Source organism: Odocoileus virginianus, chromosome 31, assembly GCF_023699985.2.
Source record: "Odocoileus virginianus isolate 20LAN1187 ecotype Illinois chromosome 31, Ovbor_1.2, whole genome shotgun sequence".
NCBI lineage: Eukaryota > Metazoa > Chordata > Mammalia > Artiodactyla > Cervidae > Odocoileus > Odocoileus virginianus.
This window is the reverse complement of record NC_069704.1, coordinates 26,649,982-26,669,792: the sequence shown is the minus strand read 5'-3', so window position 1 is coordinate 26,669,792 and position 19,811 is coordinate 26,649,982. Positions and strand designations below refer to the sequence as shown.

At 46.8% G+C, this 19,811-nt stretch overlaps 1 protein-coding gene across 3 annotated transcripts in view; it reads left to right on the top strand.

Annotated features, from left to right (window-relative positions):
- Window positions 1-19,811, top strand: part of FGD3 (FYVE, RhoGEF and PH domain containing 3) — a 61,853-nt gene that overhangs the window by 30,171 nt on the left and 11,871 nt on the right. For all 3 annotated transcript variants that reach the window (XM_070459449.1, XM_020915653.2, XM_020915650.2), the window contains exons 3-13: window positions 428-941; window positions 7,383-7,472; window positions 8,154-8,290; window positions 10,462-10,618; window positions 11,849-11,987; window positions 12,508-12,566; window positions 15,270-15,416; window positions 15,760-15,852; window positions 17,036-17,115; window positions 18,352-18,382; window positions 19,312-19,419. In XM_070459449.1, coding sequence (XP_070315550.1) covers window positions 477-941; window positions 7,383-7,472; window positions 8,154-8,290; window positions 10,462-10,618; window positions 11,849-11,987; window positions 12,508-12,566; window positions 15,270-15,416; window positions 15,760-15,852; window positions 17,036-17,115; window positions 18,352-18,382; window positions 19,312-19,419 — 1,506 coding nt within the window. In that variant the 5' untranslated portion in view covers window positions 428-476. The remainder of the gene's footprint in view (window positions 1-427; window positions 942-7,382; window positions 7,473-8,153; window positions 8,291-10,461; window positions 10,619-11,848; window positions 11,988-12,507; window positions 12,567-15,269; window positions 15,417-15,759; window positions 15,853-17,035; window positions 17,116-18,351; window positions 18,383-19,311; window positions 19,420-19,811) is intronic.

Sequence of the window (19,811 nt, the reverse complement as noted above, 5' to 3'; positions counted from 1 at the left end):
ATAGAGTGTCATGGATGCCAAAGCAGGGTGCAGACCAGACCCACTGTGCTCCAGATGGCTATTGCTATTATGTTATGCATTTATTTCTAATTCATTGAGGAGCAGGAAGCTTCATGCTACAGGATTCATTCCTCCCTGTCCTGTCTTTTTCTTTCACCCTCTCTTTTTTCTTTCTTTTCTTCCTTCTTTTCTTTGTCTCTTTTTCTCTCTTTCTTCCTCCCTCTTTCCCTCCCTCCATCCCTCTCTCTCTTGCTTCTTTTTCTATGCAGAAATTAACTTTTAAAATAAAATGCTTTGTATTTGCCATTGCCTGAAAGCCAGCTAAGGCTGACAAGGGTGTTTCAAGCACAGCCCCATGTTGACTTTCTCCAGAGGGGGCTGGTCCACAGCCCAGCAGGTACTGACTGTGCTCATTTCTCCCCAACAGGAAGCCCCCAGCCAGCCCCTCACAGAGATCGGAGAACTCAGCTTTGAGGATGGAGCCAGGAGGGGGCTCCTCAACACCCCCCGCCCCCAATGCCACCATGGAGGAGCCAGACACTGGGCCTAATAACTCCTCCCTGGAGCAACCAGGCACAGACCCGGGGAAGCTCCCAGCGCTCCCTGTCGGGCCTGGAACTCACTATAGGGAGCCCGCCTCTGGGAGCCCTGGCAGCCAGGCCTCTGCTGGGGACGTGAGCTCAGTGGGTGAGGCCAGCAGCTCTAAGATCCCTAACCGGGACAGCGGGATAGACAGCCCGTCCTGCAGCGTGGTCGGCGAGCACTTCTGTGAGGACAGCGGTGAGGCGGGCCCAGGTACCATCATCAAAGGGCCACATCCGGGGACAGCCCTGGGCGGCAAGTCTCCACAGGAGGAGGCTGATAGCGATGCAGGCGAGGGCAGCAGTGAGGAGCCAGACCCCGAGAACAACCTTTCTAAGGTTGACACGGATCCAGCCAAGGTAGGTCACCTTCTTGTACCAGGTGTCAGGGGCTGCAGGGCCCTCCTCTGAGGGTATTTGAGGTTTCCAGGGCCATCACTTAGCCTGGTGGCAGTAGCAGGGTGCACACTCAAATACCACTCCCAAAGAAGGCCCCGCAATGGGTTGGTGGGCAGGCCCGAGGGCAGGACCACGCAAGCAGGGGTCTCCCTGACCCGTCAGGCAATGATCTCACTCCTAAGCCTCAGTTCCATGGCCACACAGTGGCCCAGTCTTAACGGAAACAGCGCTACCACCAGCTCTGTTCACTGACGCTTGCTGCCTGCCTAGCAGAACCCCAGTGAAGAAGGCAGCTTGATTATCATGTTGTTTTATGAATGGGAAAACACTAGGGTTGCCCATAGGGTGTACAGAGGCAGGAAGGGGTTCCAGGCATGGGAGTAGAGCCCCATGCAGATGGCCCAGGGAAGCAGGTATGCTCATGCCTTGCGGCTCAGTGTTAGAGAAAGCTCATCTGCGTCCCTTTAGCATTCTGGGCTCTGGGCTCTGCGCTGGGACTCATGGGGACATGGGAGTAAAGCTGACAGCCCTGGCTTAGAGGGACCGCATGTGCATGTGCAGCATAGGTAAGCTGCAAGCGACTAGGTCTCAAGAGAAGCACAGGTGGCCTTTGGTTGGAGATGGTATTGACAAACATGACTTCATCCAGAGGCAGGTTGGTGGGCAAATGGCAGCCACAGGCCTATGCTGTTGTAAACCAAAGTCTCAGCAAGTGGGCTGGGGGCGTATTTTAATCTAGGTTTTATTATTACTCAGGAATGGCAAAGCCAACAAATCAGGAGATGACTTCTGTGTAAAGACATTTTATTACTCATAGCTCAGGAGAAGAGGGGGCACATCATACCAAGGAGAACCAGAAAGAAACGCACCAGGGTGGGTCAGAAGACAGAGGGGGTGGAAATTGTGAGCAAGAATCTTTTTTTAATCACTTAATGATTTTTTTTTAATTGAAGTATAGTTGATGTACAAGTACTATTTAAGTTACAGTAGAGTCTTTATTGTGATTTCTGAAGAGATGGATGGGTGACACGGAGTAAGTAGGCTTAAGCTTGGCCAGTCTGAATAATTTCAGTGGGCTCTACGTACAGGGGCTATCCCTGGATACCTCACACCTGGCCCTGTGTGATTCAGGAAAGAAGGTTGTTGGCTGTGGGCTCTGGATGGGTTGGTTTGCACTTGAAACACACTATTTGTCTTGCTGGGGAATCCTTTATATCTCTAGGAATCAGTGTACACTGGGAGGGACAGTATCTCCAGAGTCAGCAAGGCCCCAAAGCTTTGGTATTAAGATAATATTGGTCTCGTAGAATGAGTTAGGCAGTGTTCCTCATTCTTTGAATTTTTTGGAAAAATTTGAGAACAATTGGTGCTAATTTCCCAGTGAAACCATCTGGTCCTGGGCTTTTCTTTGTTGGGAAGTTTCTTTATTGTTTATTTAACCTCCTTATTTGTTATTGGTCTGTGCATATTTTCTATTTCTTCATGATTCAGTCTTGGTAGGTTGTGTTTCTAGGAATTTATCTATGTCTTCTAGCTTATTCAACTGTTGGCATGTAATTGTCTGTCTCTATGATTCCTTGTATTCTGTGGTATCGGTTGTAATGTTTCCTCTTTCATTTTATTTATTTGATTTCTCTCTCATTTTTTTGGTTTGTCAATTTTGTTGATCTTTTCAAAAAACAACTCTTAGTTCTGTTGGTTTTTTTTTTTTTTTTACTGTATTTCTACTCTCTGTGTCGTTTATCTCTGCTCTAATCTGTTAGTTCCTTCCTCCCGACTTCTTTGTGTTTAGTGTGTTATTTTTCTAATCTTGAGGTACAAAGTTAGGTTGTTGATTTGAGATCTTTCCTCCTTATACACGTACACATTTACAACTATAAATGACCCTCTTAGCACTGCTTTAACCACATTCTGTAAGTTTTGATATGTTGTGTTTTCATTTTCATTTGTCTCAAGCTATTTTCTAATTTCCTTTGTGACTTCTTCGACTGCTGTTAAAGAGCGTACCATCTAATTTCCAGAAATCTGTGGATTTTCCAGGTTTTCCTGTGCTATTGATTGCTAGTTCCATTCTGGTGTGATTGGAAAAAATATTTCATATAATTTCATTCTTCTTCAATTTGTTAATGTTTGTTTTGTGGCCTAACACATGGTCTGATCTTGAGGGTTTTCATGTGCACTTGAGAAGAATGTATGTTCTGCCATTATTAGATAGAGAGCTCTATACGTGTCTGTTAGGTTCAGACACTTGTTCAAATCCCTTGCTTCTTTATTGATATTTTGCATGTCCTATCCAGTATTGAAAGTAGAATACTGAAGTCTCCTACTGTTATTTTGTTGTAATCAGCTTCTTTCTTCTAATCTGTTGAAGTTTGCTTTATATATTTAGGTGCTATGAGGTAAAAAACCTGCCTACAATGCAGGAGACCCAGGTTCGAGTCCTGGGTTGGGAAGATCCCCTGGAGGAGGAAATGGCAACCCACTCCAGTATTCTTGCCTGGAGAATTCCCATGGAGAGAGGAGCCTAGTAGGCTACAGTCCATGGGGTTGCAAGAGTCGGACATGACTTAGCAAGTAAACCACCACCACCATGAGGTTTGATGCATATTTATACTTTTTATATCTTCTTGGTGAATTGGTCCTTTTATCATTATATAATGTCTTTGTATTGTGTAAGGTTTTTTATTTAAAGTCCATTTTGTCTGATGTAAGTAGGCCACTCCTGATCTATTTGTTGACCATTTCCATGAAATATCTTTTTACATTTTTCACTTACAGCCGATGTATATCCTTAAGTCTAAAGTGAGTTTCTTCTCTTTTTATACTTCTCTTCTTCTCTTTTTATGCTCACTAAAGCGAGTATATCCTTAAGTCTAAAGTGAGTGTGCTCAGTCACTCAGTTATGTTTGACTCTTTGTGACTCCATGGACTGTAGCCTGCCAGGTTCCTCTGTCCATGGAATTTTCCAGGCAAGAATACTGGAGTGGGTTGCTATTTCCTCCTCCAGGAGATCTTTCCAACCAAGGGATCAAACTCTCATCTCCTGCATCTGCTGCTTTGGCAGGTTGATTCTTTACCACTGAGCCACCTTGGAAGACCGAGTCTTTTGTGGGTAGCATATAACTGAACGCTATTTTTTTTTTTTTAAAATCTGTTCAACCAATTCATATCTTTTGATTGGGGAGTTTAAATCATTTACATTTAAAGAAACTACTGATATGGAAGAACTCAGTATTGCCTTTTTCACTGTTTTCTATATGTTTTGTAACTTTTTTGTCCCTCACTTACTGCTTTCCTCTTTTATCTAATTTTTTGGTAATAATATGCCTTGATTCCCTTCTCATTGCCCCTTGCGTATATTCTATATATTTTTCCTATTGCAATTACATAAAATATTTAAAGTTATAACATTGTATTTTAAGCTAGTAAAAACTTATTTCAATGGTAAACAAAAACTCTGCTTTTCAGCTGTCCCTATCAGATGATCTATGTGATATCACAAATCACATGTTTATATGTACAGTATGCCCTTTCACATAGATTTATAGTTTTTAAATGTTTTTGTCTTTTTGTGTTATTTTGTACCAAAAATTATGATAGTATAGGTTACTATATTTGTTCATGCATTTATTTTTATTGAAGAGCTTTATATCCTTATATAACTTCATGTTGCTATCTACCATCTTTTCACAACTTAAAGGACTTGACTTCCTTCAGCATTTCTTGTATAGTAAGTCCAGTGATAATGAACTGTTTATCTTTTGTTTATAAGGGAAAGTCTTTATTCTTCATTTTTGAAGAACCACTTTGTTGAATAAGGTTTTCTTGGTTGACAGTTGTTGTTTTTTTTTCTTCAGCACTTTAAATATAGTATCCCACTGCCCCCCTCCCCACCTTTTTCAATAATAGGTCCCAGTGTGGTTCTTTGGATTTGTCCTACTTGGAGTTCCACGAGATTCTTGAATTTGTATGTCCGTTTCATTTGGGAGACATTTTCAGCCAATAATTCATCAAGTAAACTCTCTGCTCCTTTCACTCTTCTTCTGGGATTCTCATAATGCATATATGGTCAATTTGATAGTATTCCATAAACTTCTGAGGCTCTCTTTGCTTTTCTTCATTGTTTCCCTTTTTGTTTCTCTGACTTAATAATTTCAAATGACCTAGATTGAATTTTTTAGTCTAGTTATTGAAATTTTCAGCTCTAGAATTTCTGTTTGGCTCTTTTTTATAGTTTCTATCTCTTTAATGATATTTTCATTTAGTTCATGCATCACTTTCCTGATTTCACCTGTCTATTTGTGTTCCTTTTTTTTTTTTAAGCTCATTAAGCATCTATATGACAGGTATTTAATATTTTTTTATAGGCAGCTCATAGATCTAAGCTTCTTTAGGGTTGGTTTCTGGAATTTTATTTTGTTCCTTTAATCACACCATGTTTCCCTATTTCTTTGTAATATTTTGTTGGAATTTGGGCATCTGAAAAACAACCACCTCTCCAGTCTTCACATGCTGGCTTTGTGCAGGGAAAAATCTTACAGGCTAGAAGTTCTAAAACTTAGTAAACTTTGCCTGATCTCTTGCTCCTCTGGCATCTGCCTGCAGATCATCAGCTCTAACATGCTTCTTGCCTCTGTTTTCAGTGTCTTTCAAACTCTGGCACTGGTCATGATAGCATTCCAAGTCTGGCAAGACAGAAACCATCCCTCAGGCAACTTCCAGATGAGACAGAACACTGCATGTACAGTTCACTCCTTTGTTTTCATCCTGAGGGAGGAGTATCATGGGGAGGGGGAGTTCCTACCAGTTGTGCCATGCTATTTTGTTTGGGGGAGGAACATAAAAGGGTGTTCCAAACGCACCAGTTTTCATTCTCTGCTTGATAGAATCTCTTCTTAGTTTTAAAATGTCTTGGAAGCCATAGTTTCTCAGCTGTCTTGAGATTTTACAGAGGTATTCTTATTTGTATATTATTAACTCCATGTCTATGTAGGAGAAGGAGGGCCTGGAGCTTTCTTTTTTGTAAATTTATTTTCTTGAAGCATAGCTGATTTCCAATGTTATGTTAATTTTTACTGTAAAGTGATTCAGTTATACAGTTATATATATGTATATATATATATACACACATTCTTTTTAATGTTTTCCATTATGGTTTATCACAGGATATTGGATGTAGTTCCCTATGCTATACACTAAAACCTTGTTGTTTATCCATTCTATAAGTAGTAGTTTGCATTTGCTAATCCCAAACTCCCAGTTCATCCCTCCTACACCTCACCCTTCTTGGCAATCACAAGTCTGTTCACTATATCTGTGAATCTGTTTTTGTTTCATAGACAAGTTCATTTGTGTCATATTTTATATTCCACATATAAGCAATATCTGGAGGAGGGCATGGCAACCCACTCCAGTATTCTTGCCTGGAGAATCCTCAAGGACAGAGAAGCCTCATGGGCTACAGTCCATAAGGCTGCGAAGAGTCAGACACAACTAACTAAGCATATAAATGACATCGCATGGTCTTTCTCTGTCCGACTTACTTCCCTTAGTATGATAATATCTAGTCCATGTTGCTGCAAATGGCATTATTTCATTCTTTTTAGTAGCTGAGTAATATTCCCTAGTATATACGTACCACATCTTCTTTATCCATTTATTTGTTGACAAACATTTAGGTTGTCTCTGTGTCTTAGCTATTATAAACAGTGCTGCAATAAACACTGGGGTATGTGTACCTTTTTAATTATAGTTTTCTCTGGACATATGCCCAGGAGTGGGATTATAAGATCATATGGCAACACTATTTTTAGTTTTTTGAGGAAACTCCATATTGGCTACATCAACTTATATCCCCACCAACAGTGTAGGAGAGTACCCTTTTCTCTACACCCTCTCTAATATTCTTATTTGTAGCCTTTTTTTTTTTCATTTATTTTTATTAGTTGGAGTTTGTAGACTTTTTAATGACTGATGACCACTCTGACCAGTGTGAGGTGATACCCTCATTATAGTTTTGATTTGCTTCTCTGTAACAATTAATGATGCTGAGCATCTTTACATGTGTCTATTGGGAGGGCTTGTAGCTTTCTAATTTGCCATATTGATGATGTCATTCCACAGTATATTTTGATGTGGCTACTGTAGCTGCTGTGCAGTCAAAGCCCTGGGAGGATAGAGTTTTCCCTTGGCTACAGAAAATTTGAGGGGATTGGTAAAAACTATTCTGTCTCCCCCAGAAACCTCCCTGGAAATTCCATCTGTGAGAACTGAGCCTCACATCCCAGTTCCAGCAGTTTCCTCTGATCTTTGGGGGCCTGTGGTAATCCCCGGTATGCAGTGTCAGTGCTGCCTCCCCCAAACTCACCTTCCCTAGGTGAGTTACAGCTCTTCTCTTCACAGTGCTCTGAGCCTCAGAAGTTGCTCCACATTGCCCAGGAGCTCCTGCACACGGAGGAGACCTATGTGAAGCGGCTGCACCTGCTAGACCAGGTAACCCTCCCGACTTGGAGCCTGGTTTTGTCTACTTCCAGAGTTTCAATGGGCAGTTTCAGAGGCAAACTTTCTATCTTAGCATTGGCTAGGCCTTGCAGTTGGAATATGCCTGACATGAATACTAAAACTTGGACATATTTAAATCTCCTCCAGAAATTTTTAGTTTTTGCTTTCACAACTTGTGGCTCTGGGGCAAAGGTCTTGTCTAGTCACCTTGGGGATTTTTCTTCATGGCAGTTAAATTACCTGGGCAGGTAAATGCCCTATGACAGTGGGTGGCATTCTCCCTCTTCACCTGGCAACATGGGGTTTATGAGCACAGGAAGTAAAACTCCAATAGAAACCAGGCTTTGACAGGTGCTGCTTCTGTTTGTAGCTTACAAAACAGAGAAAGGAAATCCGGACCATCCATTTCCCATGAAAGGCAGATGGAAGAAAGATGGTCTGTCTCAGTCTAGAGGGGACTGTCCCTGCCTCACTCCCAATTCTTGGCCATCAGTAAGCTTGCTTTAAGACCATAAGGTTCTTTAAGGCAGTTTGATGAAGCAGAAGTTTCATTAAGAAAACATAAGGCAATGGCAGCCTCTCCTGAGCTCCCATGTCTGTAGCAGAAGCATGCTTTAACCATGTGCAGTGACCCACATTTAGTGACCACTGCAAGGGCTTCTCCATGCCTAGGTTTTCTGCACCCAGCTGACAGAAGCAGGGATCCCTTCAGAAGTCACCACAGGCATCTTCTCTAACATCTCCTCCATCTATCGCTTCCATGGGCATTTCCTCCTGCCTGAGCTGCAGGCGCGGATCACGAATGAGTGGTAAGTGCAACTCAGGGTGCCTGGGAAAGTGGAGGGGCTGACATTTCCCCGGGAGTTTGGTTCCTGTGCCTTTGGAGGTTGAAGGTCATGGTGATCCTGGTGCAGTGTTTTGTTGTATATTCCCTTTAAATCTGGGGTTTGCATGCCCCCAAACCAGGAGCTACCTGGGAAACCTGTCTCCTACGGTCCTAGGCTCTCTTTTGCAGGGTCCTGGGCCAACCCTGACCCCATGGCCTCTCAGTGTTTTAGCTTCTTCAACTGCAAATTGGTGGTGGTGGTTTAGTCGCTGAGTTATGTCCGACTCTTGGACTGTAGCCCACCAGGCTCCTCTATCCATGGGATTTTCCAGGCAAGAATACTGGAGTGGATTGCCATTTCCTTCTCCAGGAGATATTCCCAACCCAGGAACTGAACCCGGGTCTTCTGCATTGCAGGCAGATTTTTACCGACTGAGCTATGTTAGAGAATTTAATACCTGCTCAGGGCTTTGTTGGTTGCCCAGTTGTGTCCAGCTGTTTGCAAACCCATGGTCTGTAGCCCACCAGGCTGCTCTGTCCATGGAATTCCCCAGGCAAGAATCCTGGAGTGGGTTGCCATTCCCTTCAGGACTTCCCTGATGGCTCAGCTGTAAAGAATTTGCCTGCAATGCAGGAGGCTCCGGGTCAATCCCTGGGTCGGGAAGGTCCCCTGGAGAAGGGATTGGCTACCCACTCCAGTATTCTTGCCTTGAGAATTCCATGGACAGAGGAGCCTGGCAGGCTATAGTCCACAGGGTCACAAAAGAGTCAGATGTGACTGAGCACATTGAGCAGGTGCTACTGTAAGTAGAATTGTCTGGGCTTCACTGGTGGCTCAGACAGTGAAAAATCTGCCTGCAATTCAGGAGACTGCAGTGCATGAGATGTGGATGTGATTGATAGGTCAGAAAGATCCCCTGGAGAAGGAAATGGCAAAACACTCCAGTATTCTTGTCTGGGAAATCTCATGGACAGAGAAGCCTGGTGGGCTACAGTCCATGGGGTCACAAGAGTCAGACATGACTTAACAACTAAAACCACCAAACCAGGGCTTTGTGGAATTTAAGTGAGGTTTGACATCTGCAAACACCAGTGAATAGACCATGCTTATGGGTTTATTTTCCCTCCTAGTATATACTGCACCTCTGCTTTAAAAAATAAGATGTTTTTCTCTCTCATGAGTGTCCCCAGAGGGCTGTCCCTCTGTCCCTCTTGCTACTTCCATTTATTTGCAGCAGAGGGACAGCTCAGCTGCAAGGCCTGTGATGTCCCCAAGAGTCCATTCTCTAAGCTAGAGCCAGGCCAGAGCGAACACAGAGGTCAGAGGCCAGGGGCTTGACTGGGGGGTGTCCCTGCACCTGCAAGGCTCAGCAAGCATCCAGGTCAATTTGTAAATATTTAGAAGGATACGCTCCACTTGCAGAGCAGGTTATACTGTGTACAAGGCCATGAGGTTAAAGCTCAGGGCTGGATATGCAGTGCACACCTGCTAGAAATGACTTTCCCCTTCAAGGCCCCGAAGAGACTGTCAGTACACAGACACTCCTTGTGTAATAATGGTGCAAGAGTCCATGGGTTTCCCCTCTGCCTTTAAAGCCTGTTCCTAGTAATGCTGCAGAGGATGACTTTTTGCCTGTGCCTTTTTTTCTTGTTTTGGATTATTTCTTTAGGATAAACCCCCCACAGTTCTAAAGTCTAATATATTAATATATTTTTGGTTCTTTTAAATTTATTTCTAAATCCTTGTCCAAATCATTCATTATTACACAGTGCTGCTTTCCCAAGATATTGCCAGAATTAGATCATCATATTGTTTCTAATCGTTGCTCATATAGAAGTATAATAGGGTTTTCTTGGTTCTCTTTGATAACTGGCTCATCAAGTGGTTCCACTATTACTAACAGCTCCTGGTTTTGAGCAATGGTTCTGTGACTGCACTGTTGAAGTACTTCACATGATCCTGTAGGCAACACACTGTTTTCTATCCCATGTGATATAGGAGAGGAAAGTAAGGCTTAGAGAGGGTGACCAGTTTGCCCACCATCACACAGACTTGGGAGTCAGGCCATTGTCTTATAGTTCCCTGTGAAGTTCCTGTCCCACCCTGGCCCTTCACTGGAGCTATGTGTGTGATGATCTCATTCCCTGGTGAAGGGATGTGAACCCCCGACTTGGAGACATTCTGCAGAAGCTGGCCCCGTTCCTCAAGATGTATGGTGAATATGTCAAGAACTTCGACCGGGCTATGGAGCTGGTGAGCACCTGGACCCAGCGCTCACTGGTATTTAAAGACATTGTCCAAAGCATCCAGGTAGGTGGCCCCACCTCTGCTTCATGGTCACAGTGATGGATTTGTGTTTCAACATGGAGGAAATCAGTAAAATTGTGGGATGTGTCCAGATGCTCTATTAATGCTTTGATCTTTAAAATAACTCCAAGAGACAAATCATCATTTTCATTTCATGGAAGAGGAAACTGTGGCTCAAAAAGTTTGTGTGACCGTGTCATCACAAACTATTATTCAATAGGACCAGGATCCAAATGCCAGTCTCCCTCCAGAGCATCCCTCAGTGGCTGGTGCAAACACTTAGGAAAATGTTGCATCAATCTTTTCTTTCTCTTTTTCTGCAAACAGACTCTTCACAGCTCTGGTTGCTGTTGTCTACTGCCCTGTTGGTCTTTTTCTTTTCTTTAAATTTCTTTTTCTTTCCACTAATTCATGTGGATTTTACATGTTAAGAATGTTAGCTGTTAACTGTCAAATGTGTTGCAAATTATTTTTCCCCATTGATGTTTTATTTTTTAACTATATGATTTTGTTTTCCATACAAAATCTGAGGGTTTTAATTGGCCACATTCACCAATTTTAAATAAAATAATTCTTTTAAAAATATTTCAAGTATGAGCCACCTGCACCCACATGCATATATGCATATATGTAACATATGTGCACATGTGTACATACACATGTATATGTGCACCTACATTCCTCACCGTACCCTGGAGAGTTAATGGGCACTGAGCCCTCTGTGCTAAGGCTTTGAAGGACAGGTTCATATCTGGGGTGGCCCCTTGATAATTTTCTGGGTTTTCCCCAGATCCCACTGTAATCAGATCACTCATGATTTCTTAGTATAGAGTCCTGGATCTGCCTGCATCTCTCAGCATCCCCCACTCTCCCCAGAGAGGATAGCTCTGATTCCAAGTGCTCCTTTCTCCCCTTTTACCTGCAACCCCTACACCCTCACCCGCTCACTTACAGCTGGGCCTCCCAGCTGTCCGCATAGAACAGTCTCCAAGGAGGATGTATATAAAAGTGCCAGCGCTGGGTCTAGAGCAGGCCTGCCTGGGGTGCATCTCCTCACTCCATTGTTCAACCTCTCCAAGCCTGTTTCCTCTGTGTAAGATGCGGCCTGCGGTCAGTCGATTGTGGGTACTCCAGGCAGCCTTCTGGGGGCTGCAAAAGCTGGAAGCGTGGAGTGTGCCTGGGAGCCACATGCCTGCCCATGGGTGCCCCACTCCTCCTCTATCTACCCCACAGAAGCAGGAGATGTGCGGAAACCTGACACTGCAGCACCACATGCTGGAGCCCGTGCAGAGGGTCCCTCGCTATGAGCTGCTGCTCACGGACTATCTGAAGAGGCTCCCAGAGGACGCCCCAGACTGGAAGGATGCAGAGAGTGAGCTGGCCTGGGCGGTGGGAGTTGGGGCTCCTGCTGAAAACCCACATTGAGAGAGACAGACAGACAGAAAGATAGAGACAGACAGAGACAGAGAGAAGGAAAGAGTTCCAACTGACCCCTAAACAGGAAGTGACTGAGTGGAAGGGAAAACCTCCATTGCAGTGTGAGGAGAGGATGATATTCTTGTGGAGGGAACTGCTAAGTGCTGGCAGAGCTTAGGGCTCATGGAGGACCTTGTGGAGCTGGCAAGGCTGCGCCTGTGCATGGGCAGAGGCTGGTGGGCAGCATGGGGCAGGATCTACACAGGGGAATGGAACACCAGCCTTGGCAGACCCCCAGCAAATGGGACATGTCTGCAAGCTTGCACTGCCCCACCCTGGGCCAGTTCTCATGAGCACCTGGTACAGACATGGGAAAGGACAGGAGCAGGGCAGAGTCTGGCACTCAGCTTCATGGGGTAAGGACCTGTGTGGAGCCACCAGGTGCCCTGTAGCTAGATTCTGTCATCTTTCTGCAGGGTCCTTGGAGCTCATCTCCACAGCTGCCAACCACTCCAATGCTGCCATTCGGAAAATGGTGAGTGTGAGCATTCCCAGAAGATGCCTGAGGAACCAGCAGTTTAGGGCAGGGCAAGCACAGGGTGGGTGAAGCATCATCAGTATGCACACTCACCCACCTGCCCCCAGGAAGACAGAGGCTCTGCTGAGAACTATACAGGCCTGCCCCTTACTAGCTTGATGATTGCTAGTAAGTTATACAGTACCCTGTGCCTCAGTTTCCCCATCTGTAAAATGAGGTCACTGACAAAACTTGTCTCATTGGGGATTGTGGGGATCAAATCACTCTACATAAAGTGCTCAGAACAAGACCTGGTACAGTCCAATGTTAGATCTCAATGTTCGCATCACTCGTTTGATTGTTCATTCATTCATTCAAGCTCTGTCAGCTGGGGCTGCTATAACAAAGTATTGTAGACTAGACAGCTTAAACAGCAGACATTTACTCTAACCACTCTGGAGGCTGGAAGCCCAAGATCAAGGTGCTGATGGATTTGATTCCTGGCTTGTAGACAGCCACCTTCTCGCTGTCCTCATATGGCAAAAAGAAACAGCAAGTTCTCTGGTGTCTCTCTTATTAGGGCTCTAATCTCATCATGATCCCCTCCCCACCCCATGACCATGATCTCATCTAAACTTAATCATCTACCAAAGGCCTCATCTCCAAGTACAGCCCGAAGGTGTCCTCTTGTTGATCTAACACCTCTGAGCAATGGGGTCTGCAGATGGGGAGGCCTCCTAGCTCATACCAACACCTTTTGACCCAGCTGGCATTATTTCATCACAGCCCTTGTTTGGCCTGCACACTGCCTGGACATGGTGTAAGAATTTCTAAGTCCTTACTCAGAATTTTAGATCAGGGCACTTCACAGGAGAATCCAGATTCTTGGCTTTACTGGAAAACTGAAAGCCCCAGGGCCACACTTCAACCTGGGATGTGGTGAGGTATCTTCTCAGTGAGCTGGCCCTCCAGCCTGCCACAGTCTCTATGCAGCCCTGGTTCCCTCAGTCCTGGGACCTATTTACTTTCACATGGGTATTGCTGTTTTTTGAGATGAGAAAGAAAGGGAAATATTTCTTTGACCACACATCTCTCAACAGCGAGAAATGAGAGATGGGCAGCCTGTTTTGGAGCAGCTCTTGTTATGTGTGATCCATGTCCTATGTCCTCCTACCTGACTTTCCCCAGGATTGGATCTGCATTGGGGGTACCCACAGCAACCAAAACAGGCAACATTTCACTCTAGATCCTTTTAAATCTAATTTCCTGTCTTTTTCTCCCCAATACTAAATCTAATGGAGGAGAAAGAGCTGCTTCATGGAACTCCAAGGTCATGAGATCACATAGAGCCCGTGGACCTTTGCAGGAGCCGCTGTGGGCCTACATCTCTGAGGGGCATGGGATGGACTCCCATCACACTATAACATATTCACCATGTGGCAGTTCTCACTCCAAGTCTGGTGAGGCCTCTGTGATAGTCTGGGGGCCCTTCTCAGGTGCAGGGGACGGTTTATCAGTGCGTGCTCATAGGAGCCTCTTCATGCGTCCACCTATCTATCCGTAATCTCCCCATCTTGGACCACCACTGCACCCTCCCCACCTCCAGTCTCCCTGGACTCTGATCCACCTTTCTCTGCCCAGAGCCTTCTCTGGGTTGCTTATTTTGTCACTCCCTGTTCAGAACCCTCCTGACCTGCCATTTCCTCCCAGGTACACACACAAGCTCTCCAACATGCCATCTGCATGCCTGCCTTGTCTGCTCCTTCTTAATCTCTATGCTGGGGTCCCCTTTCTGCTTCCATGCCCATATCTACCACCTGTTTCCATACCAGAGACAGAAGGGCCAACTAAACCAGCCTGCTTCCAGGGCATGCGGGCTAAGACTGGTCAGATCCAAGGGCAGTGGCTGCTGTAGCATGGTGGATCCACTCTCCATGATGCTGGGTTAAGGGTCCTTAGGCTCAGCTCTGCCTTTTGCTGTGTTCATTCCTTCATTCCTGGCTTAGGTGCCTCTCATCCCAGAGCTGGAACAATGGACTGCCTATCCTCTCCCCTCATACCCCAGGGGAGCTGGTTGATCATATGACCACACAACCCAGTCTTGAGGCCAGAGGGAGATGACCTGAGGATAGGCAGAGGTCTGGTCTTATCATGGCCCTGGGCCATCTGAGGGTGGAGCAGGAAACCCAGTAAGGCTAAAACACAAGAGGGGCCCAGCATATCTCCTCTGACCCAAAGGCCTTCACTGCCTCCCCATAGAAGGCACTGGCATGCAGTGTGGAGGCCAAGAGAGCCAGTCCCAGTTCTCTAGCTGAAGCACCTCCAGCAACTTACTTAATTTCTCTGTGTCTCAGTTTCTCTGTCTACAGGTTGAGGATAATAATGGGATCTGCCTCATAGAACCCATGCTAGAATTAGGTTAAATACACCATGTGTATTAAATACACTATGTGTAGAACAGGGCAGGGCACATAGCAATGGTGCTAGCTGCTGTTATAATTGAATAGTAATTATTAACATGCGAGGTGAACTTCTATTCAGTGCCCAACTTGAGTGTCACTCGTGTTTTCCCTCACATCCGGTTGTACACAGGCTCATGGTCTCATCTTGGTTCTGGTCCACACTTGCAGGGCAGGGTTCCACTCATCTCTGGGTCCTCAGCCCTAGCAGGCCTCCAGTCCCTGTGGCTGTGCAGCTGCCTGAGCCCCGTGTCTCTCGTAGGAGAAAATGCACAAGCTTTTGGAGGTGTACGAGAGACTGGGTGGGGAGGAAGACATCGTCAACCCTGCGAACGAGCTGATCAAGGAGGGCCACATCCAGAAGCTGTCCGCCAAGAATGGCACCACCCAGGACCGCCACCTCTTCCTGGTGAGCCCCCATCCAATCACACCAGCCCTGCCTACTCCAGCCCAACCCAGCTGCAGAGCCACAACCCTGCCGCGCCTTGCCCAGCGCAGATGCAGAGTCCTGGCCCACCTGGTCACTCAGCCACACCCTCACTCAGCCCAGACCCAACCAGCGGCAAAGCCACGCCCAGACTCTAAGCCACACCCTCAGCCCTCCCCCTAGCATGCCCTCGCCACGCCCACATCCATCCCAGCCCCACCCAGCCCTGTCCACCACCGCCAGGGCCACGCCCCACCTCCTCCCTAGGGTGCTCCTCTCTGGGGTCAGACGCCCTTCATCGCGTGCCTGCCCGTCCCTATCGCAGTTCAACAGCATGATCCTTTACTGTGTGCCCAAACTGCGGCTTATGGGCCAGAAGTTCAGTGTCCGGGAGAAGATGGACATTTCCGGCCTCCAGGTGGGTGAGCCCCTCCCACGCAATCTGTCCTCCTGGGAGAGCACAGAGCAGGTGTAGGGACACAGGGCTCTAGCCACTTACCGCTATGCAACTGGTCATCTGCCTGCTTCTCTGAGCCTTGCTTCTGTCCTGATCCAGGCGTGCGGGAACATCTCTGAGGGCTCCTTGTCCTGGCAACCTGGATTGAGTGGGCAGGATCCTGGCCCCTCCACCTGGCCTACCTGCCAGCACGTGTAGGCTTCGTGTTGGCAGGCTGAAGGGCCATGGCAGGACCAGGCTGTCTCCTGTCCCCAGCACTCAGGGCCCCCTTTACAGGCTCTAAGTGAAGCTTGAGGTGAATACAGATGGGGTGCCCATCCTGTCTGTTCTTTGGTCCTTGGTCCTATGGTCCCTCCACTCCTGCACCAATCTGGAACCTGAATGAGGTTCTGCTGACATCTATACCCCAAATCCAGACAGCCTGTTGTCCTTGCTGGCCCTCTTCCTTGAGTCCATCTGTGTCTTATGCTATGGGGCTACTGGAGCTGGAATCAGTGCCCCTTCTCCTGTGGGGGAGTACTTTGAATACAACAGGCACTCCAAAAATGCTGGCTAAAGCAAAGTACTTAGTTATTCTGAAAAGTAAAGATTTGCTAATGATACAAAAAAAAAAAAAACCTTCTGATAGTAGCCTGCCTGTGGGCCACATCCAGCCAAGGGCTGAGGGAATAAGGAGTCTAGGAGATTAAGGATGGCTCCTTGTTGCAGATGCCCCTGGATCCAAGGTACCTGCCCATGGGGCCTCAGAAACCCCTGCAGAGACGTGGGGATCCTCCTGGCTCTTCTAAGATTTCCATCCTGTATGTCAGGAGTGTCTGGGGTTACCTTTGTGGTTCTTGGGGTCCTGGGAAACCCCGAGAACAGACACACTTGGCCGGCACAGTTCCAAGAACAGTGGATGAGTGGTCGTAGCCCTGCCTCAGCAGGGCAGTGGTCCACCCTGCCCCGTGGACTGACTCATACAGTCACCCACAGCAACCATGACCCTAAGCTGGACACCTTCCGTGCAGACCCACTGGGTCACCTCTGCCCCCTTCTCAGGGAAAACCCTCCCAGTCTGAGTGACAGTGTGAGTCCACAGTCCAGGACCTGCTAAGTGACACATGTTTTTGTTTTTGCTTTGTCCTTGGTTGTGTTCCTTTAGGTGCAGGATATTGTCAAGTCAGGTGCAGCCCACACATTCATCATAACTGGAAAGAAAAGGTCCCTGGAGCTACAAACTCGGTAGGATCAGCTGCCTTGGAGTCTGCTGCTGTGTGAATGTGTTTGACCTGAAGTTTTAGCAGATGGCTTCCTTTTCTAAACTGGATAATCTTTTGATGTGTTTTTATTTATTCATTTAACTGGCTTATTTGTGGTTTAAAATGTTCACAGTACTAAGGGGAAGTCAGTGAAAATTAGGCCTCTGCCCACCTCCTGTTCCCCACTCTGAGCAGACTTTTTTTTTCCTGAGCAGACATTTTTAACCATCTCTGACGCATCCTTCTGGAATTTTTGTCCCCATACATACATACATGTATCTATTTTTAAAAATCACAGATGACCATTTTCTGTCTAGTCTGTTCTGCATCTTGCTTCTTTCAGTTAATTTATCAGAAATCATTCCATATATGATCACCATTTTCTAAAGTAGGATAATTTTCCAATATGGTCACTGGCTGGTTCCCACTGATGGGCATCTAGGCTCCTCTGGGGTCTTGTTGTTGCAAATGGTGCTGCAAGCAGTGTCCATGAACCAAGCTTTGTACAGATGTGCAGTTATGTACACCTGACAGATTCTTGAAGTGGAATTGCTGGCCAAAGGGTAGCACGTCCACTTTAAATTTTGGTGGCTGTTGTCACACTACCCTGTAAGATGGTGCCAGGCTCTCTCTGACTTGCAGCAGTACATGGCAGAGCCCACCTATGACCCACTGTGGCCCAGGGAGGTGTTGTGATTTGCATCCACTGCAGAGGGGTCTGCATACCAAGCTTAACCACATATAGTCACACCCGACTTCGTCTGGGCACACCTGAACTGCCCTAACCCACATGGCCATACCTAGCTCCGCTTGGCCACACTCAACCTGGCTGCATCTGGTGATACTGGCCTCATTGTCCCAGAGCCTGTGGGGCCACTCTTCCGAACCTTGAGCTGTACTTCCAGGCAGTGAGCAGCTCAGGCTGAGAGGAGTCAGATGGTTTACAGTCAGTATCTAAGACAAAATTAGGACTTCCCTGGTGGCTCAGATGGTACACCGTCTGCCTACAATGTGGGAGACCAGGTTTTGATCCCTGGGTCAGGAAGCTCCCCTGGAGAAGGAAGTGGCAACCCACTCCGTATTCTTGCCTGGAAAATCCCATGGACAGAGGAGCCTGGTGGGCTACAGTCCATGGGGTCCCAAAGAGTTGGACACGACTGAGTGACTTCACTTTCACTTTCAAGACCAAATTAATAAAATACTGTTTTGGCTTTTATAGGACGGAAGAGGAGAAGAAAGAATGGATTCAGGTAAAGCTCCTAAAGTTTTAAAGTCACCAAATGACCAAATTCTTGAGCAGCATAGTCATTTCATTCTGGAGCAAGGGATGGGATGGCCCTGTGGCTCTTCAGGTGTTGCCCACCCATCTGTCCACCTTGAAGTGATGGACTGACCAAGCTTCTAAGTACCTTCCAACTCCACAAAACTTTGAATCCATTCTCTTATTTGGGGCTCCTCCTCAGTAAACAAACGTAAAGGCCTGGAAGCGGGAATGCAGGGAGGTGCCTTCACCCTGGGGAGAGTCTCTACTGGCTGGCAGTTTGAAGGCGGGTCTGTGTCACCTTTCTCTCCATGGCTGGCAGGAGTGATGCATTGTGTGGATGAGCAGTTTGACTTCCAGGATCCATCCTGGATGGATGTGCTTCCAGTGACAGGCCAGGCAGCATCATGGGGCAGCCAGAGCAGGCTCAGCTCAGAGCTGGCCATGGTGGGGACATAGGTCAGGAGGGCCAAGGCAGTATGAAGACCAAGGCAGTGAGCGGGGTTGGCAGACCACCACCAGGCCAAATGCTAGCCATTAGTGAAGTGTGGCTCACAAAATTCATAGAGAAATCTGAGTGAGGAGAGAAAAAGGAAATTCAGACAGATACTAGATGGTAATAATGCTGTTGCAGGAAATGGAAACACGGCCTCAAATCCATATAAAATGTTCCCAGAGAGTATCTGCTTTTGGCTTGGAGCACTGCATGTGGGGTGGCATTGGGATCCATGGGAACTGGAGTGGGGACCTGGTCAGTCACTGGTCACATCCTTGGGCCTTATTTTCTCACCTTATAGTGGGGGTTTTTGCCGAAATGTGAGGCTGTTGGTCAGAGGAAAAGGCAATGACCGTAGGACCCTGTCCTGACCTTCCTGGAATGCTATCTGAGGGCCCTTGTTCTTTGTGGTTTTGTTTCAGGTCATTCAAGCCACCATTGAGAAACACAAGCAGAACAGCCAGACTTTCAAGGCCTTCAGTGGCTCCTTCAGCCAGGATGAGAATTCCCCCCTCACTCCAGAACCCCCTGTGAGAGCCAGCAGCTGTTGGGTGACCTATGCCCTTTCCACAAGGACTGGTATCTGGGAGGGAAGCTGGTCCCCACACTCTTCTCGTGTCCACCTTTACTGAGCATCCATGTGGGGACCCCTGCTCCCTGCAGGTGTGGTCAGCACTCAGAACGGAGGGAGGGAAAGACAGAGCTGGATGAAGCTGCTACATGATCCACTGTCCTCTCACGTGCTCTAGGGGCTGTGATTGTATCAGCAGGCATGGCTTCCTCCCAGTGGGGAGTGGTCCCTAGGCCGGGGGGGAGCAGGGAAGCAGGATCCCTGCCCACGGCCAGATAGGTGACCCTAGGCCTTGGCCATCCCCTCTGTGTGGGCACAACCAAACATGAATTCATGGTGAGAGTCCTCAGA